This window comes from Arachis hypogaea, chromosome 14 (assembly GCF_003086295.3).
Source record: "Arachis hypogaea cultivar Tifrunner chromosome 14, arahy.Tifrunner.gnm2.J5K5, whole genome shotgun sequence".
NCBI lineage: Eukaryota > Viridiplantae > Streptophyta > Magnoliopsida > Fabales > Fabaceae > Arachis > Arachis hypogaea.
Window position 1 is genome coordinate 60,014,102 of NC_092049.1, and position 25,257 is coordinate 60,039,358.

A 25,257-nucleotide genomic window follows, 5' to 3' on the forward strand; every position below is an offset into this window, starting at 1 on the left:
TCTTAAGTGGTGGTGGTGGTTGATGTTGCTGCTGACCGAAAGACATCTTTTCTCGCTTAACTTCCATATTTTTGAAGAACTTTGCACGTAATTCAGCACTTGACTTTGAATCTATCTCATTTTCAATGAATTTTTTGAACATTTTTTGAAAAAAGAAATAAAATCTATTAACATAACAGAAAAAAATCAGATGACATATTAAAAGAACCAAGAATCTATAAGAAATGCACCTGTTCATAAATAATTACACCAAAAATAAAACTCAAAAAAATTATTCTATGTTGAGAAGAGAAATCTCTTTAAAGATCAGATTCATCATCATATTCAGCTTGATCAAGTGAAGGTTTCTCAATGATTGTATTTGGCATGTCTTCTCTAGTCCATTGAACTTCACAATTATCCTTTGGGACAAACAAATTATTCGCTTGATCAAAGGGGTCCTTCTGATTAGACTCTTCGGCTTCAACATCATACCCATCATACATATTGAATAAATCCCTTGGCATTGTGTCCATGACATAATGCTTGTCTTCGTTAAAAGGGTCTTGAATATAAAAGCATTGGTGGACTTGTGAAGCTAATACAAAAGGATCATCCCGAGAACATCTTTTATTAAAGTGAACTGAAGTTAGACCAAAATTCTCTTCCTCAACTTCAAACCAATCACAATTGAAAAGAATAAATTTGAAACATGCATAATAGTCTAACTCAATTATGTCATTTATTGCACCAAAATATGTTACAGCTTTTGTCATTGGGTTGTTGTCCTTGGCACTAGCAAAGCTTGGTGTTTCGCACACCAAAGTCACACCACTGTTTTGAGTTGTGTGGCTTGCATCATGTTCTCTAGTTTGAAATTTGTAGCCATTGATTACATAACTAGAAAATCGTTTTGCAACTGTGTTTGGGCCTCTAGACAAATCTTTAAGTTGTTTCGGAACATCTTCATGAGAAGCACGCTCTTTGAACCATTCACTAAAATCATGGCTTAGAGTTTCTGCCTTCTTCCATTTTCTACCTTTAGTTTGATTGTTGACATGTTCCTCATACTCTCTAAAGTAAGTAAAAAGCGAGTAAGTTAAATTTGCTAATAGAGAATTCGTAATTGGAAAATATATAAGAAAAATACCTAATGTAGTCTTTAACTTTATCACAATTGAATAAGATGTACCGATGAGCTTGTATTTTTGAGTTGGTATCTAGAGAAAAAGGTTGCCCTTTCCTCTTTCCACCAATTTGTCGCCCCAAGCATGCAAAGTAGCTATCATGGCATACGTCAGCTTCACTGCAATTATCATAATTTTGTGTCCTCCTCAGCCTTGTATCTACATCAAGACTTAAATACCTTGAGCAAAATGTCAAGCATTCCTCGGCTAAATATCCTTCAGCAATTGAACCTTCGGGGCGGCTCTTATTGCGAACGTAGGACTTTAACCTACACAGATATCTCTCAATGGGGTACATCCACCTAAATTGAACTGGGCCACCCAACCTCAACTCGTTTACCAGATGAATAGGCAAATGGACCATTATATCAAAGAAACTAGGAGGAAATATTCTTTCCAATTGGCATAGAATCTCTCTAATATCTACTTCCAAATGCTCTATTGTATCATTTTCAACAACTTTTTGGCACAAGGAACGAAAGAATGAACCTAAATAAATTAAAGGGCCAGCTACTTGATTCTGCATTGTGCATTTTATAGCTACTTGCAACAAATAATGCAACATAAAATGAGCATCATGACTTTTGTAGCCTGATAACTTTTTTCAGCAACATGAACACACCGAGAAATATTTGAGGCACTACCAGATGGCAATTTTACTGACTTCAAAATATTACAAAAAATGGTTTTTTCTTGATTAGTAAGGTTAAAACAAGCCTTAGCAATTTTTGCTTTCTTGCCACCATCTATCTCCTTTGGTTGAAGTTTTTTTCTTATGCCCATATCTTTGAGATCGTAACGAGCATTTGCATGATCTTTGGACTTTCCTGGAATGTCTAATAAAGTTCCAATTATGTTATCACATACGTTTTTCTCGATGTGCATAACATCAAGACAATGGCGCAATGTATTTTGCTTCCAATATGGCAACTCAAAGAAAATAGACCTTTTCTTCCATGGACCATCAATTTTATTTTTTTGCTTCTTTCCAAATACATTTTCAAAATCTTTTAAATCTTCAAAAATTTGTTCCCCATCTAATAAAGCTGGTGAAGACCTCAATTCAACATCGCCATTGAAAGATCTTTTGTCCATCCTATATGGATGATCCATAGCCAAAAATTTACGGTGATCCATGTAGCACATCTTCCGGCTATGTTTTAAATAACAAGATGAGGTGTCATAATTACAGCAAGGACATGCTAACTTTCCCTTTGTGCTCCAACCGGATAACATAGCATAAGCTGGAAAGTCACTTATGGTCCATAAAAGTGCTGCATGTAGTTGAAAAGTTTGATTCTTTGAAGCATCATATGTTTCCACTCCAACTTCCCATAAAACCTTCAACTCTTCAATTAATGGCTGAAGATACACATCAATGCTTTTTCCAGGCAAACATGGTCCAGGGATGAGCAAGGACATCATGACATACTCTGGTTTCATGCAACACCATGGAGGAAGATTGTATGCGACCAAAACTACCAGCCATGTACTATGGGAGATGCTCATGGTTCTAAATGGATTAAATCCATCGCTAGCTATCCCTAATCTTATGTTACGAGATTCTTTAGCAAAATTGGGATGAAGCCTGTCAAAGTCTTTCCATGATTGGCCATCAGCTGGGTGTCTTAACTTTCCATCCTTTGAACGATGTTCATCGTGCCACCTTAATGATTCAGCTGTTTTGGAACACAGGAACAGCTTCTTAAGCCTTGGAATCAAGGGAAAATGCCTCAAAACCTTCGCAGGCACAGGTTTTTTCTTTAACTTATCAACTTCTATATCTACCTCAACATTTTCTATGTACCTGGAAGCTCCACAAATTGGACAAAATTCATCATCTTCATATGTATCCCGGAACAGAACACAATCGTTGGGACAAGCATGAATTTTATTATAACCAAGTCCTAAATCTTTTACCATGGCCTTGATTTTATTGAAAGAATCAGGAATATTCAAATGAGGAATCGCTTCTTTCAGTAATTCAAGTAGAGCAGTAAAGGATGTGTTGCTCCAACCATTAAGAGTCTTCAACAAATACAATCGGATAACGAATGATAGTGTCGAAAATTTTTTACAGCCAGGATATAACTCATGTTTTCCTTCTTCAAGCAAGTTATAAAACTTTTTTGCATCTTCGTTTGGCCCATCAGCATCTTTATCTCCTTCAAGCACATGCCAAAACGTCTCGTTTAGCAGCCCATGAATGTCGTCGACAAATCCTTCATGGACTTCACTCTCATCGGATTCACTATCTATGTGACTTATCCTTTCGCCGTGATGAACCCACACAGTGTAACCTTTTTGAAATCCCTTACTTATTAAATGATCATAAACTTCATCCCTTCACCCCCAACTAAAGTTATTACATATAAAACAAGGACAAAGAATTTATTGTCGTTGTGGTCTACCTCTAGAAAAGGCAAAATCCAAAAATGAATTAACACCATGTTGGTAACCCTCAGTATGTCTTGGTAAACTAGTCTACCCTTTGTCCATTACTTTGTCAACTAAAATAAAAGAACACGGGCATATGTTTTAGACTAACTATAAGTGATTTTTTCTAATCAAGAGCTTATTGCTTCTAAAAAATTTCTAGAAGTCAACCACACATGTTTGAAAGAGAACATCTCAACCAATCAAGAGACTAACAATTTGTATCTAACAAACTATGCAAAGAAGCTTAAGCAAACAATTAATCAATAAATATTCTTAACAATTAAATGTTCAAAAAAATTTAAAAAGATAATATATTAAATGATTTACCTGTAGTGTAGCTCAATGTCTAAGGTAATCACAGCTACAGAGAGATCCGCTATTTGATTCTCTTTTTCTGGTTTTAAAGAGACAAACTAAAACAGCAACAAAAAATAAAAATATAAGTAATTCATAACCAGATCTTTTAACAAAAAATTCACTTTTAAAACCAGTTTTTAGAAATCTTATTTTCAAAAGTGATATATAACTAAAAAATCAAACAATAGAATTATCAATTAGCAGAATAATATTATAATTACTCTTTAAATTTTAGTTCACAAACTAACACATCGTAATTTCAATTGTGGTTGATAAGAAGATTTTAGAAAAGAAAGAGAGGAAGGGGTGGTTCCTAATGTGTGATGAGTCACAAGTGACACATGTTGAAAATGAAAGGCTGATATTGGTGTGGGGGTTCCCTTCACAAGACATGCATCAGTCACCATAATTAATTATTAAGAAAAGTAGATAAAAGGGGCACCCAAATAAATAAGACAGTAAACAATAATATTAATAATAATGATGAAAGAAATAAAAAATAACAAATAGAAAATGCTAACTGTAAAGAATGGTGCAAAGCAAAGAGCGAAGGATTAGAAGAATGAAATAGAAAATAACAAATAGAAAATGCTAGCTATAAACAAGTAGCCGTTTGAACTTTGAAGAATGAAAGCAACATATGTGGGACTGTGTTTAAGTCTATATGGGACTGTGTTTAAGTCTATCTGTCTAACAATGACATCCTCCAAACCCCCATAATAATTATTATTTTGGATATAATCGGAATTAACATTTCATGAGAATTTCAGTTGTTTTTGTTGTTAATAAAAACCTTGCTTAAGGTTTGATTTTTGTGCATTATGATGAGTCAGCGTCCAACAGTCACCTACCTGTCAATCCTGATGGGTTGGAACTTCATTATTTGTTAACAACAAATTAAAGAAAAATGTATTAGCTCAAATGAAATGATGCTATTTTTGGTTTTCTGCTAAAGCTTAGCTTGCAATATGCTACATGCTTATAAAATTGACTTATCCATTGATATGCTTAACAAAAGAAGAGCAGAAATCGGAGAAGCAGCAAGCCAGATTGCCATTAAAACCAGTATTACATACATATGTTCAAAGGGGTCATCGATTGGAATTTGGTCATTGTAACTGCGAATCAAGAATGGAGAGAATCTATAAGCATCACATTTTCCATCAAATATTTAAAATAATAAATATTTATCCTGGTTAATTGAGGCATGTAGGAAGAAGAGCAGAATTTATGCTGATCTCTAAGTCAAATAGTTGGAATAAGCATGAAATTCCTCTGTTATCCCAGATGAAACCAACCAATATGAAAAGCAGTCCACAACTCACTCAAATAATAACATTATACAAGGCTAAAATAAACGAAGCAGATACAAGCAGTCCATAACACACTACTCGCAGATAATAAAATTCAAACCACAAGTACCCAGTCCAAATTCAAACCAAATTCAAACCAGAACCAAAGCTCAGTCAACATTCAACCCTCATCTTGCTCATGTTCACAAATATCACCACTTTCCACAGCTAACAAAAATACCCAACAACCAATCAAGCCCTAACTAAGAAACAGAAAATCAAAGAAGGAGACTTACCACAGATGACAACCCACAAACAGCCAATGCAGCAAACTAGCAGCAGTGAAGCAACAGCAGCAAACCAGTAGCAGCCAAACAAAACACTGAAGCAGAAGCAGCAAGGTAGAAGCAGCGAAGCAGAAGCAGAACAGGGGAGATCAAGGACGCCGTGGAGAAGCAGTGAAGCCTCGGAGAGGGGAGAAGCACCAACGCCGCGGAGAGGAGAGACTCAGCGACACCGGGAAGAAGGAGGCAGCGACGATTCGGGAAGAACGCAGCGCAGCGACGATTTGGGAAGAACGCAGCGCAGCAACGATGATGGTGCGTGGATGGTGAGTTGCGATTTGGGGCTTCCTGGTGACTTGCGATGATGGTGCGATTTACGCCTTCATGGAGAGCTGTGGTGCGATGCGTCTCTGATTCTGATGGCTGGGTTAGGGTTCGGTCGGTGGAAGGAGGAAGAGCGTTCTTCGCTCTTTGCTGGTTTACTTCGAAGAGAAGATGAGGGCTTATGCTTTCTTATTACTTTAATTTCTTCAATTCGCTGTATTTGTTTATGAATTAGGGAAAAATTGTTATTTTAATTTTATTTCTTTATATTAATTTTTATTATATATTTATAATAAAAATATATAATATTTATAATAAATATTATATATTTTTATTATAAATATATAATATTTATTATAAATTTATTTTAGCTTTATATGTTCAAAATATAATATTTTTTATATATTTATAATAATATATAATATTTATAATAAACTTATTTCAATTTTATTTTTTAAAAATAATATTTGTTATTTATTTATAGCAATAGATTTTGAGTATTTTATAAATTCAATATTTATAGAAAAAATAATTTCAATTTATATAATTATCTGAAATTATTTTTATTAGTATTGTTTAATTTGTATAATTATTTAAATAATATTAGAAAATGGTTGTTTCATAAATAATTGTTGTAATGGTTGTAAAACCGTTCTTTAAAATAGTCAAAGAGAACGGTTTTATTTTGTTACTATAGCATAATGAAAAAATGAACTTCAACAGCAACACTGTAAAAACCGTTGTCTAAGACAATCTAATGGAACGGTTTTAAAGTGTAGCATTTCGGCAACGGTTTTAATGCGTTTCTTTTGTGCAATTCTTTAAACAACAATAAAAAATCGTTGCTTAAAGCCAACACATGGTAACGGTTATAAAACCGTTCTTTAAAATAGTCAAACAGAACGGTTTTACTGTGTTGCTAGAAATTGATGAAAAATGAAATTCACCAGTAACACTTTAAAAAACCGTTGTCTAAACCTATCTAAGAGAACGGTTTTAAGGCGTTGCAAAATTTGGCGTTGCTAAAGGCCATATTTGTTGTAGTGCAAAGAAAAGTCTGTAAGGTTTTAATTACAGAAAAATAGACAGAGACTAGTGAACGAACTAGGGCAACATAGTTTGTTCTTGAGTTGCGACTAGGGTTAGGTATAATATGAAAAGTTAAACTGTTTCAGTATAGACTTAATGAACCTATACTTGGGACAGACTAACTATTCATACCGAAATTTACATAAGCTTTAAATACATATGTTAAGCAGAGAAATCAGAGTAGAGTAACCAAAGCAAAGTAAAGAGATACAGAGAAAAGAGAAACTAGAATAGAGTAAAGAGATATAAGGAGAAAAGATTAATATGATAAAGAGAATAGAGAACAAGCAGAAGGCCTGTTGAAAGTTCATTTGTTCATTAAGGCAACTCCAGAGTTATTTGTATGATCATCTGCTGCACTGAGGCAGTCAGATAGATGGTGGTACAACCACTAAGAGTGCTTTCCTGGGATGTCTTGCTATAATGCTTTGCTGTAAGACAGAGGTTGCTTACAGAGGTATCAAGATTAGTGTGCTCCTGTAAGACAGAGGTTGCTTACAGTGAGTGTGTTGGGCGTATATCGGCTAATAAGTGCCACCCTGCAAGACAAAGGTTGCTTGCAGTGGGTATTGCCAACAGGAAAGCCTTATCCAGACAGAGGTTGCTGGGTAACGTCGGGAGCGGGTATGTAACCGACAAATGAGCTCATTACCTGCACTAGGGCTAGACATGCATCATATTTGGTTGCGCATTTCCTCTGTTATGATTGTTGTTTGAATGTATGCCTTCTTTGTTTTCATTCTATTCTCTGTGTCTCTGTTTTTTTTCTTGTATTCTTTTGTTTGTGTTTTGGTTTTTGTTTTCTCTATTTTCTCTATTTATCTATTTCATCTATCTACTGCTTCTCGGTATTCTGCTATTTATCTGCTAAACAACACGAAATTAATGAACGTAACTAATAACCCCGACCCTACTAAGAACTCCCCAGTTCTTACCCCTTCTCTCTCCCTTCCCTCTTCAGATGGAAGCATGAGTACCCTTCCGTAGTTTGCTGATGACTGTTCTGCAAAGAAGATTCTGCTCTAGGTAGTCTTCTGAGTCTAGGGTGAATCCCGTTCTCTGTTCATATGTATATACGGTGAGACCAGCCAGCGTCTGCACCCCGTTTGTACGCGAACTTTAACCTAAATCCAATGTACGAGACTCTTGTTATGTGGCTACTTGATGAGGTACTGGAGTGATGTCATATGGCAATGTCTGATCGTGCAGAGGAGTAGAAGATGATGTTCCACCTTTTGATGACGTTCCACCTGACTTGAGTTTTGAAGACCTAGAACGTACTTTCCCTCGCTTTAGTAGTTTAGAGGGACTATGTGAGTATAGAGTCTAGGCTAGCCTGGGTGCCATCTTTGGGACTTCTTGAACAGGTTAGGACCTGGGATGTTGTATGTGTATATATATATATATATATAGCTATATCTAGGGGTGTTCTAACTAAAAGGCTATACTAGAATAAAGGCTGGATCATGGAATGATATCAACTGCTTGTGATATATTTATGTATGGTTATTTATAAATGTTTTATCTGTTACTATTTGTGGATTGATTATAAATGATTCTGTTTTTAATCCAAACATTTTTTTTTTAAAAAAAAGTACCTCGTAAAATAACTACGCTTTTAACAACGAATCAGGCTCATATAATAAATAATAGATAATAATTAGGTAGACAAGTTGGTAGCGCTCAGTTTCTAGTATAATCATGACGTACCAGAAATTGGGTCGTTACAATTTGGTATCAGAGCAGTTTGTTCCCAGTAGAGCCTGGGGAGTGGACTGACTATGCTTCATTGCATACTCTGCTTGTATGTCTCATGCCGTTAGGGTATCTTTAAGATACATTTGGCATGAATGTCTATGAGTGCTCATTTTGGGAATGTTCGTACTTAACTTGAGATATTAAGACTGATCACCTTAATGTTAATTGTTTGGTGCGGATAAGACCTCAATGACTGTGAATAAGCATGGTTTAATCAAGTTTCGAACGACGAATCGATGTGAGACCAGCTATCCTAATAGCTGTTATGATATACATGGCAATGACTATGTTAGATTTGGATGCTGTAAGGAACGGACCTACCTCTTCGTCAGGATGGCTTGAAGAAAGTAGATCACTTGAAGATGGATTCTGCACGTGGCTGAAATTTTGAGGGCAAAATTTTCTTTTAGGAGGGTAGAATGTAACAACCCTGATTTTCGAGTATGCGAGATCTTTTCTGAAGGCACGGAATCCTCCGGAAGATCAGTAAGGGGAGAACCTCTGATATATCATCAAGTATCTCAATCCTCATTGTCATTATGTCATCTTTAAGATAGAACCTTTTCTGAGGCACGCTCGATAACGTAGTCACGAAAAACCCAGTTTTTGAACCGTATCGGTTAAGAGTTTTGATTCTATTTTTCGTAAATAGTCTCAGTTTGATGAACTGGACTCGATTTGTGAGAGAAGAGAGATAATAGGATAATATTATCATTATATTAGTATTAGAATCTTCTTGAATGATATTATAAGGTTACCTGGTCTATTTTAGTTAAAAACAGGAAATCGGTTTAACCGAGTTCACAGTTTACTGGTGCAGCTTAGCACCGGCACTCAGAACTTTAGCAATGCTAAGGCCTCATTATACATGTTGTATTCTCATAATAAATATGTTACTAGTGTCATTTATGCTAGTAGCTCAGAAAATAATTTTTAGAGATGTTTTTACAAGTGTTCCGATACATCTAGTTTTAGTAGTTATACACATGAGATATTTTAATATTATTTTAATCCACCTCCAAGCCAACCAATCACAACTCACCTTATACCCCCAAAACCCCCAAGGCTGGTTCATTTTCATTTTGTGGCCGAAATTTCCAAGAGAGAAAAAGAGAGAAAAGTTCTTAGTTCCAAATCTTCAAAGCTTGATTTCTGCTGAACTAAAACCCAAATCAAAATTCCAATCCGACCAAAATGATCCTCTCTTCTTTATCTACATGATCATATGACTTATCAAGGCTGGAATCAAGGTGAGTTGGCTGCACCATCTCCCTTTTAATTCAATTTCAAGGAAACATGCTTAAATATGTGTTTTCTTGATGTTCTTCCTTAGGAATCATGCTTAACTTGACTTGAGGGCCAAGAAACGTGACTTTCCAGCAAGTATAAGGTTAGAAATCACTTTCTAACGTGCTGAGGGAGATTTGGTTAGTTAAGAGTTTTTGGATTTAAAGTTGTTTTTGATGTGATTTAGGAGGAAAAAGTGCTAAAGGACCACCTGAAAGTCTAACTGAATTAGGAGCAGCAAAACCAGGTAGAGTGTTACGAATATAATCTTGATTGATTGTGTTTGAGATGTGTGATTATGATATGGTTTGGTTATGCTTGAAATTGATTGCTTATATGAGTTATTCTTGGTGAAAGTTTGTTGAAATTTTGATGAAATTTGATAATATTCAAGCAATGAATGTTGTTCTTGAGGGCTGCTAGAAAAAAGAAACCTAGGCATTAAATTGGGGTTTAATTTGTGTTAAAATCATGTAGAAAATATGGGGTTTTAGTGGCTGGGAATTTATTATGAATTATGGTAAAAATCGGTTACTGAAAAGACTGAAAAATGGGTGAAAACAGAGAAAGAATCTGAAGAATTTATGAAGAACATGAAGAACACTTTGATTGTGGTGAAGAACATTGAAGAACACCTTTTAGATCTTAAAAAGGGCAAGGTTGTAATTATTTTGGTGTTTGAGGGGTTATTTGGTAATTTCTGAAAGTTAGGGTGGTCAAAGTAGAAATATTAAAAGTTACCAGTGTAAAAAGTTAATTTTAAAGGTTAAAAGGTGAAAGCAACGTAATTTTTGAAAATTTAATGATAAAATAATAAATAATAATAAAATATTAAATAATAATATTTAATTAAAAATAATATTTTAATAAAAATAATAAAATAATACAGAAATTGCAGTTTTCTGTAAAAGTTTTAGAAAGACAACTTTAAGCACAGAATCTCATAATTACCTTCATAAAACACTTAGGGAGTGGTAAGAACATATTAGTGAGGCAAAGATAAAGGAAAGATAAAAAGTTGAAGAAAATATAAGAACCAAAGAAAAGTCTGTAAGGTTTTAATTACAGAAAAATAGACAGAGACTAGTGAACAAACTAGGGCAACATAGTTTGTTCTCGAGTTGCGACTAGGGTTAGGTATAATATGAAAAGTTAAACTGTTTCAGTATAGACTTAATGAACCTATACTTGGGACAGACTAACTATTCATACCGAAATTTACATAAGCTTTAAATACATATGTTAAGCAGAGAAATCAGAGTAGAGTAACCAAAGCAAAGTAAAGAGATACAGAGAAAAGAGAAACTAGAATAGAGTAAAGAGATATAAGGAGAAAAGAGTAATATGATAAAGAGAATAGAGAACAAGCAGAAGGCCTGTTGAAAGTTCATTTGTTCATTAAGGCAACTACAGAGTTATTTGTATGATCATCTGCTGCACTGAGACAGTCAGATAGATGGTGGTACAACCACTGAGAGTGCTTTCCTGGGATGCCTTGCTATAATGCTTTGCTGTAAGACAGAGGTTGCTTACAGAGGTATCAAGATTAGTGTGCTCCTATAAGACAGAGGTTGCTTACAGTGACTGTGTTGTTGCTCCTGTAAGACAGAGGTTGCATACAGTGACTGTGTTGTTGCTCCTGTAAGACAGAGGTTGCTTACAGTGAGTGTGTTGGGCGTATATCGGCTAATAAGTGCCACCCTGCAAGACAAAGGTTGCTTGCAGTGGGTATTGCCAACAGGAAAGCCTTATCCAGACAGAGGTTGCTGGGTAACGTCGGGAGCGGGTATGTAACCGACAAATGAGCTCATTACCTGCACTAGGGCTAGACATGCATCATATTTGGTTGCGCATTTCCTCTGTTATGATTGTTGTTTGAATGTATGCCTTCTTTGTTTTCATTCTATTCTCTGTGTCTCTGTTTTTTTTCTTGTATTCTTTTGTTTGTGTTTTGCTTTTGTTTTCTCTATTTTCTCTATTTATCTATTTCATCTGTCTACTGCTTCTCGGTATTCTGCTATTTATCTGCTAAACAACACGAAATTAATGAACGTAACTAATAACCCCGACCCTACTAAGAACTCCCCAGTTCTTACCCCTTCTCTCTCCCTTCCCTCTTCAGATGGAAGCATGAGTACCCTTCCGTAGTTTGCTGATGACTGTTCTGCAAAGAAGATTCTGCTCTAGGTAGTCTTCTGAGTCTAGGGTGAATCCCGTTCTCTGTTCATATGTATATACGGTGAGACCAGCCAGCGTCTGCACCCCGTTTGTACGCGAACTTTAACCTAAATCCTATGTACGAGACTCTTGTTATGTGGCTACTTGATGAGGTACTGGAGTGATGTCATATGGCAATGTCTGATCGTGCAGAGGAGTAGAAGATGATGTTCCACCTTTTGATGACGTTCCACCTGACTTGAGTTTTGAAGACCTAGAACGTACTTTCCTTCGCTTTAGTAGTTTAGAGGGACTAGGTGAGTATAGAGTCTAGGCTAGCCTGGGTGCCAGCTTAGGGACTTCTTGAATTGGTTAGGACCTGGGATGTTGTATGTATATATATGTATATAGATATTATTTAGCTATATCTAGGGGTGTTCTAACTAAAAGGCTATACTCTAATAAAGGCTAGATCACGGAATGATATCAACTGCTTGTGATATATTTATGTATGGTTATTTATAAATGTTTTATCTGTTACTATTTGTGGATTGATTATAAATGATTCTGTTTTTAATCCAAATGTTTTTTTTATAAAAAAGTACCTCGTAAAATAACTACGCTTTTAACAACGAATCAGGCTCATATAATAAATAATAGATAATAATTAGGTAGACAAGTTGGTAGCGCTTAGTTTCTAGTATGATCATGACGTACCAGAAATTGGGTCGTTACATGAGTCGCATGTCATGCTTCCTTATAGTGTCGAACACTTGAGCCAGGTCGGACAGTAATGTCTCTTCGCTTTGTGTCTTTATTAACATGTCGTCCACGTAGACTTCCTTGATCTTTCCGATATGATCTAAAAAGACTTTATTCATTAGCCTTTGATACGTAGCTCCCGCATTCTTGAGACCGAAAAGCATCACAATGTAGTAGTAATTTGCTTTTAGCATTAAAAACGAGGTCTTTTCTTGATCTGGTGGATACATGGGGATTTGGTTGTATCCAGAATATGCATCCATAAACGAGAAGTATCTATATCCAGATGAAGCATCTACCAAAGCATCGATACTTGGGAGTGGGTAAGGATCTTTTGGGCAGGCTTTGGTGAGATCGGTGTAGTCGGTGCACATTCGCCATTTCCCATTTGATTTTTCACCAAGTCGACGTTAGCTAGCCATAGTGGGTACTTGACTTCTCTTCTGAATCCTGCCTCCAGTAGTGCTTGTACCTGTTCTTCCACAGCTTGGCATCGTTCTGGCCCAAGTTTTCTTCGTTTCTGCTGTACCGGCCGAGATCCTGGATATACCGCCAACTTGTGACTCATTAGCTTGGGTCTATGCATGGCATGTCTGCAGCTTTCCATGCAAAGAGATCGACATTATCTCGTAAGAACTGTACCAGTAATTCTTTTGCGTCTCCCTTCAGGATCGTGCCAATATTAGTTGTTTTATCCGAGGTATCTCCGATCTGAACTTTCTCTATTTCTCCTTCGGGCTGTGGACGGAGTTCTTCTCGTCTCTGAACTCCACCAAGCTCAATTGTATGGAACTCTTGTCCTCTGCCTCTGAGGTTTAGACTTTCGTTATAACAACGGTGTGCCATCTTTTGATCTGCTTTTATTGTGGCTATCCCTTCTGTAGTTGGGAATTTCATGCATAGGTGTGGAGTTGAGACTATTGCGCCGAGTTGATTTAGTGTTGTCCGACCTATTAGGGCATTGTAGGCTGAACTTACGTCGACTACGATGTAGTCTATCTTGAGTGTTCGGGATTGGTTCCCTTTTCCGAAGGTTATATGTAGTGACACGTATCCCAACGGTTGTACTGGGGTATCTCCTAGTCTGAACAGGATGTTAGGGTATGCTCTAAGCTCCTTTTCTTCTAAGCCGAGCTTGTCGAAGGCAGTTTTGAATAAGATGTCGGCGGAGCTCTCTTGGTCTATTAATGTGCGGTGGAGATTGGCGTTTGCCAGTATGATGGTGATGACCATGGTGTCGTCGTATCCTGAGATGATACCGGATGCATCTTCTTTGTTGAATGTGATTGCAGGGATGTCAGGAGCTACCTCCTTTCCTTCGACATGATATACTTCTTTGAGATATCTTTTGCGGGATGATTTGGAGATTTCTCCTCCTACAAATCCTCCGTGTATCATATGGACATGTCTTTCTGGCGTACGAGGTGATCGCTCGACTCGTCCGACATCTTCCTCCCTTCTTCTCTTTCTTTGATCATCATCTCGGGTGGCCAGAAACCGATCTAGTTTTCCTTCTCTTACTAATTTTTCTATGATGTTTTTTAAGTCGACGCATTCGTTGGTGGAATGCCCTCGGACTCGGTGATATTCATAGTATTTGTTCCGATTTCCTCCTCCTCTTTTGCCTTTGAGTGGTCGAGCTGGGGGTATCTTCTCCGTATGGCAGACTTCTTTGTAGACATCTACCAGGGATACCCTAAGAGGGGTGTAATTATGATATTTTTTAATTTTCTCCCCTTGTAGATCTTCCTTCTTTTTGGATTCTTTATCTTTATCTCGGTAGGAGAATCCAGAATTTGAGATTTCTCCGAGAGTTTTCTTCCATGTTAATATATTTTTCCGCTCGCTCCTGCACCTCATCCAGAGATGTGGGATATTTCTTCGATATAGATTGGCTGAAAGGTCCCTCTCGTAGGCCATTGATGAGGTCCACGATGGTGGCCTCTGTTGGCAAGCTTTGTATGTCTAGGCATGTTTTGTTGAATCTCTCCATGTAGTTGCGAAGACTTTCCCGATCTCCTTGTCTGATTCCTAGTAGACTGGAGGCGTGCTTGGCCTTGTCTTTTTGGATGGAGAATCTGGCCAGGAATTTTTTGGCTAGGTCGTTAAAGCTTGAGATGGACTTCGGAGGTAAGTTGTCGAACCATCTAATTACTGTCTTCGTGAGGGTCATTGGAAAAGCTTTGCAGCAAACAGCGTCCGAGGCGTCGGTGAGGTACATTCTGCTTCTGAAGTTGCTGAGGTAATGGTTGGGATCTGTAGTGCCATCATATAGAGTCATATCTGGGATTTTGAAGTCCTTAGGAATTTTAGTTTTCATGATGTCCCTAGTGAATGGATCTTAATCTTTGCGTGAATTGTCCTCAGGGGTGGTCCGGGTAGCCTTTGCTTTGAGATCGGCTTCGAGTTGTAGAATTTTGTCTTCTAGCTCTCGACGTCGCCTTACCTCTCTTTGTAGATCCTTGCCCACTTCTCGTTGATGCTGGATTTCTTTTTCAAGTTGCTTTAAACGATTTTGAAGTGCTTCTATTACTTTTGGATTTGATGAGTTTTTGTCTCCGTTAGATTCTGGAGTATCCTTTGGTGTAGCGTCCGCATTTTTGTGCGGCGTTCTGTCCTCTAGATTTGAATCGTGGTCGTTGTCATGGTCGTCCGCCATGGGGATGGGATGACTTCCAGGTTCCCCGGCAACGGTGCCAATGTTCCAAGGGTTACCTGAAACTGTAGGCCGATCTCGGATGAGATCTCCTATACTGGTCGGAGATGACGTGTCCGGCTGGCTGCTGGCGGCCGGAGCTGTTGTGTCCGACTTGTTGGACTGGCTTCACTTTTGATCCTTGGTCACCGGAGGGTGGGGGGTACCTGCAAGAGACTCCAATACTTAAGTTAGCACGGGTATTAAGCAAGTTTATTGTAGAATCAGAGTATGAGTTATACCTGGGTGCCCCAGTGTATTTATAGTGGTGTAGGCTGACCTTTCTAGATAAGATAAGTTAGTTATCTTATCTTATCTTTATCTTTGAGTTGAGGTCAGCTTATCTTCAAAGGAACCGCCCTTATCTCTATAGGCTTGGACGGCCGGTGGATTTGGGCCGTGTTCCTCTATTTGGGCCCTTTATTGGGCTTTCCTGTCGATTTGGCCGACCTCTTTGAGAAGAGGTCAGATAGCCTGACCTGAAGAGGTCGGTCGCTTTGTCACTGAACATCTCGGATTGGATAGCTCGGCCCAGGGTGTGAACAATTACCATAGTTGTGGTTATGGCCATGATAGGATTTCTTGGATCCTCATTCCCAAGTCAAGGTTCTTTTATTGCGTTTATAGCATTTTTACTAGTTTTGATCTCACTTCCCTTTAATTGCATTAATTACAATTTTGATCATTGCTTAGTTCTTTTAATATTTTGTTCTTTGATTTCAAACCCCTTTTTTTGTTCCCTTCATAACCGAAAGAAGTAACATTTCATTTGCATTCCTAGGGAGAACGACCCGAGGTTTAATTACTCTTGGTTTATGTTTTGATTTGAATTTAAATATTTGATTGATGCTCAATTGTTGGGTTTGGACTATACTTGCAACGGACAAATCCTATTTTCATTGTGAAATCTGAACCCGTGCATTTGGACATTTATCATCGATCCCACAGGGATTGATGGATCAAGAAACTTTAGTGTGTGATGAATTTAGTTAAGCTGATAGTGATAAATTAAGTGGGGATGGATTAACAGAATGAAGACAAAGCATTACATGAAAACAATTTAATAAAATTCAAAGCAATCAAATGAAAAATGACAGAAATAGAGATTCATCAGGGATTGGAGGTATCATAATCCATCATAAATCAAATAGATCTCAACTTCCTTCTCAATCATATGAATAGATCTATGGCAGATTGAAATTGATTGGATTCCAATTCCTTGGCAATCCAATCTCTCTAATCACAATCAATCTCGCCAATTCCTTAATCCAATTGTCATGAGAAGAGGTTAAGCATTTTTTCTCACCCATAAGCCACACAGACTCTCAAGATCTCAATTCCTCCCGAATGGTATTAATCAAGAGAATTGTGAGAAACAGAGCTTCAGTTCTAATTTCCATGATTCCCCTTCCGAAGCTCATATGGAAATTTACAGATTCAAACCCCCTTCCGGAGTGAATGAACCTCAATCAAAATAGAAGTTATTTCTTAGCTATCCAGATGAATTGAGAAGAAGAAGATGTTTATTAATCCATTAGAATTAAAATAGAGCTCCTCCCACTAATAAATTGGGGTTCAGTGGATCATAGCTCAAAGTGCAGGAAATCTAAAATTCGTAGAAAGTAAATTGGCTGAGAAGCAAAAGTGCAGGGAAATTAAATTGCATAGACAATAAACATGTAAAAGTTCAGAAGAGGAAATTGCAGAAGAGAAGTGTAAGAAATTTAAATTGCATAAACCCAACGGAATTCAATTACAACTGAAAATTAAAAGTCTAGAAAGAGAAAAGGAAATTCTAAACTAAGCTCTCTGGAGTCTTTAATCCTCCAAGAGAGCTCTGGAGTCTCTAATCCTCCAGCCTTGCATGGTACTTTTCTTATGAAAACTAAGACCTATATATAAGCTAACCTAAATTATAAAGTGAAATGAAATTCAAAACAAATTACAATCAAATGAAAATTAACTATTCTAGATGAATCTTGTGGCCTTGATTGAGTAATAACTGTGGACTTGCTTGCTTGATGAAAATGGGCTTGGAACGAAATTAATTGAACCAAAATTCTTCTCCCAAGAGAACATAGCATTTTGAGGAGAGCGTAGCGCTCAGGCACCCACGTGTACGCATCCTATACACGTGCGCGTCCTTTGCATTTTGGCTCATTGACGCATACGCGTCATCCATGCGTACGCGTCCTTTGCAGCGCTCATTTTAAGAGCGTAGCATTCACGTTAAGAGCGCTCCTCCCACGTGTACGCGTGAATTGCAAAATATCACATCCACGCTGCGCCTTATTCACGCGTTTGCATGCTCCTTCTGAAATATCACACCGACGCGTACGCGTCGCCAGCTGAATTTTTTCGCTCCGTTTATCGCAGGCGCTCTTGGTCATGTATGGTGCTTTGTAGAAGAACGTAGCGCTCTTAGAGCAAATTCAGGTTGAAGAAAGAAGTGCAGACTTTCACTCAAATGGATGGAGAATCACTTTATGAGGCATGGGAGTGATACAAAGCCTTGATTAGGAAATATCCACCTTATATGTTTAGTGAATGGGACAGACTTCAGAATTTCTTTGAGGGCTTGACTCTAAAAGCTCAAGAGGCCTTGGATTACTCTGCAAGAGGTTCACTACAACTACTGAAGACAGCTGAAGAAGCTCAGAATCTCATAGACACTGTGACCAACAATCAATACTTCTATGCTCATCAAAGGCAACGCCAACCAGCTCCAAAGAAAGGCATATTAGAGCTTGAAGGTGTGGACACTATCTTGGCACAGAACAAATTGATGCAACAACAAATCCAACAACAAATGGAGATGATGGCAAAGAGCATAGAGGGACTTCAAGTGGCTGCAGTAAACACATCAAGCCAACCTTCAAATGAGTGGGGCCAAACCGAAGAAGGAAACATTAAGCAGCAACCAGAGCAAGTTCAGTATATGCACAACAACTCAAGTTCCTCTCAAAATGACTTTCATGGTGATACATACAATTCATCATGGAGGAACCATCCTAACTTGAGGTGGGGTGACAATCAAAGTCAATGGCAGAGGAACCACAACTCCAATAATTCCCACAACACAAACAACCAAAATCACTCCTCCAATAACACTAACCAATACAAAAACCCATAGAACACAAATCATCAACCCCACAATAACTCACAAAACACCCACCTCAATTCCCCAAACAACTTCCAGCAACAACAATCATACCCCAACATGCCACCTATTAACCATCAGGAAACTAGGATCTTAAATCTTGAAGCAACCTTGCAAGCCCTTACCCAAACCACACAAGCACTGGCTCAGAATACACAAAGTCTAGCCAAAGGACAAGAGCAACAAGAGGTCACGATGAGGAATCTTGAAAGGCAAATGGGATAAATGGCTAAACAAATCACAGAGATAGGTGAAAAGCGAGCAAATGCATTCCCTAGTACCACTGAAGACAACCCAAGGGACACAAGAAAAGCCATCAAATGGGAGGAATGTAAAGCAATCACTTTGAGAAGTGAAAAGTAAGTGGAGAAAGAAGCCATCACTCAGGGAGAACATAACTAAGAAGGCTTAAGAGAAGAAGTGAAGGAACAAAGGCAGGAGCACGAAACTTCCACACAAAGTGATAAAGCAACTAAGATGGATGCAGTGAGAGCAGACCCACCAAAGCTACCATATCCTGAAAGACTCAAGAGAGAAAACAAAGAGGAGAAATACTCCAAATTTTTAGAGATATTCAAGACACTGCACATCAACATCCCCTTCATAGAAGCACTTGAACAGATGCCACTATATGCTAAGTTCATGAAGGAATTGTTGAAGAAAAAAGATCCTTGAAAGAAGGACAAACAGTTGTGATGACCAGGGAGTGTAGTGCCATCATCCAGAAAAAGTTGCCAAAGAAGATGAAAGACCCATGGAGCTTTCATATCCCCTGCACAATAGGCAACATGATGATTGAGAGAGCATTCTGTGACCTTGGTGCAAGTATAAATCTGATGCCTCTATCCTTGATGAGGAAGCTTCAAATTCATGAACTGAAACCCACACAGATAGCCCTTCAAATGGCGGACAAATCCATTCAGCAAGCACTTGGGGTTGTAGAGAATGTATTGGTAAAAGTGGACAAATTTTTCCTCCCAGCTGACTTTGTCATCCAAGACATGGAGGAAGATGACAACACTCCCATCATCCTAGGGAGACCTTCTTAGCCACGGCCAGAGCATTAAGATGTTGAAAAAGGAGAATTGATGCTAAGGGTGCACGAAGAGCATATAGTGTTCCATGTCTTCAAGAATTTGTAAGATTCCACTCAAGAGGAAGAATGTATGAAGATTGATTCCATAGATCCAAACTTGAAGGAAGCACCTGATGAGATATTCCCAATGCACTTAAGCTCCTGCTGGAAAGAAAAGGAAGAGGTAGAAGTGGTACAACAAGCTCAAAGAATCAAGGAGAAACTACAACCAAAGCCTGCATTTGAGATTCTCAGCAAGGACCTTCTAAAAAGTGAGACTTCAAAACCTGAACCACCTCCTGAAAAAGAAAAGAATCCCAAGAAAAAGTGCCAAGAGGATGGAGAAACAAGAAAATCCCCACTAAAGGCTTCTCACCAGGGGATAAAGTGATGCTAATCTACCAACCAATTGAAACATCCCCACATTTTTTGGGATACTACACAGTGAACAAAATCCTTTCACTTGAACATGTGGAAGTCATCAAGAATGATACTGGGAAAAAGCTCATAGTGAGAGGGGAAGGGCTAAGGCATTATGATCATCATCCTTCCTAATGAGGGACAACCATCAAGCTAGTAATATTAAAAGAGCGCTTGTTGGGAGGCAACTCAACCTTAGGTAACTACTCTTTCATACTCTTTTCAAAATAAATGGTTAGTTCAATTTTTGTGTATTGTGAGGAATTAAGTGGTGTTCTACACCAATGTGACTGCACCAACAGAGAAACAAAATCAAGGGCGAATGCATGAGACTAAGTTTGGTGTCCCACCAGTGACATCAATTAAGCACAAAGTAACCCTTGAGATAATTATGAATAGTCACAAATTCCAAACATTCATAGAGATTGACTAAACTTGCATTTCATTTATTTACCTTTTAGTTTTACACTTAATTTCCTCATAGGTTTAAAGCACATGATGTAGTATACATGCATGAAAGATGCACTCAATTTTGGCATATAGAAGTAAGCAAGGAACTAAGTTTGGTGTCCGGACACCACTTATAGTTCAAGAATTCATAGGCATATATGCATGATAACTACCTTTCAAGTGCTTGGGGACAAGCAACTTCCAAAGTTCATTGTAGGCAGTCTGATGAGTGATTTTATATTGGTGTAGAATTTATCAATAAATTCAATCGTGAGTATAGTCTAGACCAACAACCAATCCCACATCAAACTTAGAAATGTGTGTCCACAATTCAAAATCAATAACCGAGAGTATTAGTCCCGAGTCATTCTCCCTAGAAGTTGCTCTAAGATGCACATCATTGGTTAGAAGTTGTCTTGGTATTTTGGAGTTTAATGCAAGAAAGGAATAAGCTAGTAAGTGTGAATGACAATTAAGCAATGTAAAAGCCTTGGCTAGGAGTGAGAATTGGAATTTCTATCGTCCTAATTTCCATCAATTGTGTCAACAATTGGTTATTGCTCCACTTAGTCAACATCTAACTATGAAGAAAAATCAAGTGAAGATAATCAACTTGAGTTCACAAGTCCTAGTCAAACCCTAGGGAAGTCTAGCTTTAGTGGCATGCAAATCAATTAGCAGTTTCCAATTAATAATCAACAAAGGACATTGATGAATCAAGTGTCTCCAATATCTCAACTCCCAAGCCAAGAATGAAAAGTCTACTCCATAGCTAAAGTTGACATTTTCTCAAACACTTGGAGAACAAGAATGAAAGACATTGTAAAATTGAGAAGAAACTTCAAATCAAAGATATCCACTACAAGAGATTAACAACAATCAAACAATTAACAACAGTGAACATAAAATTCCTCAATGCATTAACGGAAATCAAAGTAATACAATCCAAATCTAAGATCCAAAGTAACTTGAGCAACAAGAACACTAAATTTAGAGTAGAAGGATTAGATCTACAACTTGAAAAAATGTAGAATTGAATTGACAATAGATCTCACCAACGAATCTAAGAGAATTCCAAATTGAGAAGCAAAAACCTAGAGAGAAGCTAGAATTTCTCTCTCTAAAAATGTAACTTCCAAAACTAACTAAAAATATCTAAATGTGTGAATGAATATCAATTCTCTCATCCCTTGGTCCTCTTAAGCCTTTTGGCGCCAAAGTTGGTTCAAATTGGGCCCACAGCCTCTGTGAACTCGCCAAGCACGATTTCACTTAAAAATCACGTGCGAGCAATGACGTGTACACGTAAATCACGCATGCGCGTCCTTGGAGTTTTACGATCCACGCGCATGCGTAGAGTACACGTGCGCATCCATGAGGTTCTTGCCCAGCCATGCGAATGCACCGGCTTCTAGCCTTGGCTTCTTCGCGCCGATCCTGGCAGCGCGCATCCACGCGTACACGTGAGGCATGCGTACACGTCGCTGCTCAAGCTCCAAAGCTCCATTTTCCATGCTCCTTACATTTATGCATGATTCCTTCCTCTCTTCTAGGCCATCCTTGCCCTATAAACTCTGAAATCACTTAACAAACAGATCATGGCATCGAATGGTAATAGAAGAGGATTAAAATGTGGCATATTTAGTGTAAAAGAAGCATCTTTTCAACTATGAAGTAAAATTGGGAAAGAAACACAAAATCATGCATTATGTATGAATAAGTGTGAAAGAACATTGATAAAACTCCCAAAATCCATACAAGATAAACCCTAAAAATGGGGTTTATCAACCTCCCCGCAACTTAAACTAAGCATGTCCTCATGCTAAAAGAAAGCAAAAGACCAGAGAATCACAAGAGAATGGGATTTATGAGATGCAATCTACTTATATGAATACAACTAAAATGAATGCTACTATCTACTAGGTCAAAAGCAAATCAATATTCCAAGAACATATATAAGCACGCAGGGCAAATTGATAAACAATATATGAACTCTACCAATTCCAATCATCAAAGTGAAGTGCGTATAACTTGCATGAAGAACGCTAGTGAGAGCCGGGAATAAGGAATTGAGTCTCGAACCCTCACCGGAAGTGTTTGCACTCTATTCACTCGGTGTGTAAGGTTGACCACTCAATTCTCCTCTGCTTCATGCTTTCCAAAAATTTTTCTTCCTCTAACAATCAACAATTACTTTATGCATGCATACATGTATCATGGGTCTTTTCTTAAGTTGTAATGGGGCTAGGATCAAGGTAGGGTTATATATATGACTAAGTGGACTACAATTTGAATCTTTCATTAACCTAAGCTTCCTACCTAACCTATATAACAACCTATACAATTAAGTGCTAACCTAACTACCCATTCCTCACTTTTTCACATACTCATGCATTTTTTTATCACTACACATATGCATTGATTGTTATTGAACCTTACTTTGGGGTATTTTGTCCCCTTTTTATTTCTCTCTTCTTTTTCTTTTTATTATTCATTTTTCTTTTCTTTTTTTTTTATTTTTCTCTCTTTTAGGCTTATAATGTGCTAAAATTAAGAACAAGTGGGTTAATCGTAGGCTCAAAGTTGGCTTACAATGGTTATTGTAAGGTGAGGCTATTTGGGCAAGTGGCTAAATAAAATGATGGCCTCAATCACATACATGCATTCATACACACAATAATGGACACACAGAGTCAAACAAATCAAGGATCACAATCATAGAAGGAGAACAATGCACACAAGAAAGGAAATAAGTACCATAAGAGGTAACCACGCAATTAGACTCAAAACTCACATGCTTGTATTCTTAGCTCAAAAACCATGTTCCAAATTACATTCTTCAAGCAAGCTTAACACCAAAAAATTTTCAAAGTTGGTAGGGTGCCCTAAAAACACAGTTTCTTGGAATAGAAGTCATCATCTTAACCAAGTAGTCCTAACAAGAAACATTAATCATGCAAAAGGTGTTCAAAAGAAAAACCTAACCATGCAATCTATCCTAATTAACAAAAGAAAATCAAAGTTTTTTTGGGTGTTACCTACTGATGGTATTTTTATGGAAAAATGAATTTCCAAAACACCTAAAACTAACCGACAAGTGTACCGGGTCGCATCAAGTAGTAAAACTCACTTAGAGTGAGGTTGATCCCACAGGAATTGATGGATCAAGAAACTTTAGTGGGTGATTAGTTAAGTCAAGCTAACATTGAGTGAATTGTGTGAAATTGTAGCCAACAGAATGTAAATGACAAGGAATTTAAAAATGCAAAAAGTAAATTGGACAGAAACTTAAAGAGCAAGAAAAGTAAATTGGCAAAATCTTAAATAACAAGAAATGTAAATTGCATAAAATGTAAAGGGGATTGGTTGCAGGAAATTTAAATGAAAGCAGTAAATCAGTAACTTAGAGAAATTGCAGAAAATGTAAAGTTGCAAGAAATGTAAATAGAGCTCACAGCAAGCATCAAATGTAAAGTGCAGAGGAACAAGAAGATTTAAATTGCATGAAAGTAAATTAAAAGCAATGAGAACAGAAGCAATGGAAACCAAAGATCAAAAGCAGCTCAATGTAAATTGAATTTTAACTTGCAGCAGAAGGAAATTATAGCTAATTTCAAACAGAAAAGTAAAATTACTTGAAGAAGTAAAACGGAAAGTGACTGATGCTTAATTGCAGCAATTTAAAAGAAGGTTGAAGATCTCAGGAGTGGAAGAGACTAGAAAACAAGTCTAGATCTCAAATCCTTCCTTGATCCAACAAGAACAATTGCAAAGAAATAAGGAAAAGTAAATTGCAGAAGGCGTAGAAGAATGAATAGTAAACAGAAATTGAAATTCAATTATGCAGAAAACTAAACAAGAGAGAATTCAAGGTGAGATTGAAACAGAATTTCTTCAATTCTCCACCCAAGATCCAAAACAAAGAGTAAAATGTGTAGAAGCAAGAACAAGGAAGAAGAGAGATCAATTCCCCTTCCCAATTCCCCCTAATACTTTCTAATGGAGCCCCCCTAACAAAGATAGAAATGATGCCTTATATAGGCTTTTTTCAAATTAAAATGAAATTGAAATAAAAAAAAAATTAAATGAAAATCCTAATTCTAGCTTGTTCTTGTGTCTTTTAGTGATGATGTGGGCTTTGCTTGCTTTGGATTTGAGGAGAAATGGGTTTGGTTGGCCTTGATTCAATTTGGTGAGGAATTGAATTAAATTAGATTTTTGGTTGAATTTTTAGCCCATGGGTCACACTCCCAGGGCAAAGTTCGGCTCTTGGCAAGAGCTTTGGCCAAGAGCTTTGGTTCCCTTCCTTGCCAAAGTGTGCGCACGTTCCTTCCTTGTGACAAGAGAACAATGCTCTTTGCAAGAGCTTAAAGTAAAGCTCTCCACAAGAGCTCTAAAGCTCTCGGCAAGAGCTTTGTGCTCTTGCTCCTTGTTTTGAGCCACGCTTTTCTTCCTTTGGGCCACTCTTCTCTTCCTTGATTTGGTCATGGGCCACGCTTTTAAAAGTGTGGCCTAAGCCTCCAAAGTGTGCCCAAAATTCCT

At 37.5% G+C, this 25,257-nt stretch overlaps 1 protein-coding gene across 1 annotated transcript in view; it reads right to left on the bottom strand.

Moving 5' to 3' along the window:
* Positions 1–299: 299 nt before the first annotated feature.
* The window catches only part of LOC112742624 (uncharacterized), a 29,873-nt gene continuing 4,915 nt past the window's right edge, over positions 300–25,257 (bottom strand). Inside the window, exons 2-6 of the mRNA XM_025791861.1 lie at positions 5,616–6,012; positions 2,163–3,466; positions 1,884–2,081; positions 1,172–1,764; positions 300–1,053 (exon numbers count right to left, since the gene is read on the bottom strand). Of these exons, the coding sequence (XP_025647646.1) occupies positions 300–1,053; positions 1,172–1,764; positions 1,884–2,081; positions 2,163–3,466; positions 5,616–6,012 (3,246 nt within the window). The remainder of the gene's footprint in view (positions 1,054–1,171; positions 1,765–1,883; positions 2,082–2,162; positions 3,467–5,615; positions 6,013–25,257) is intronic.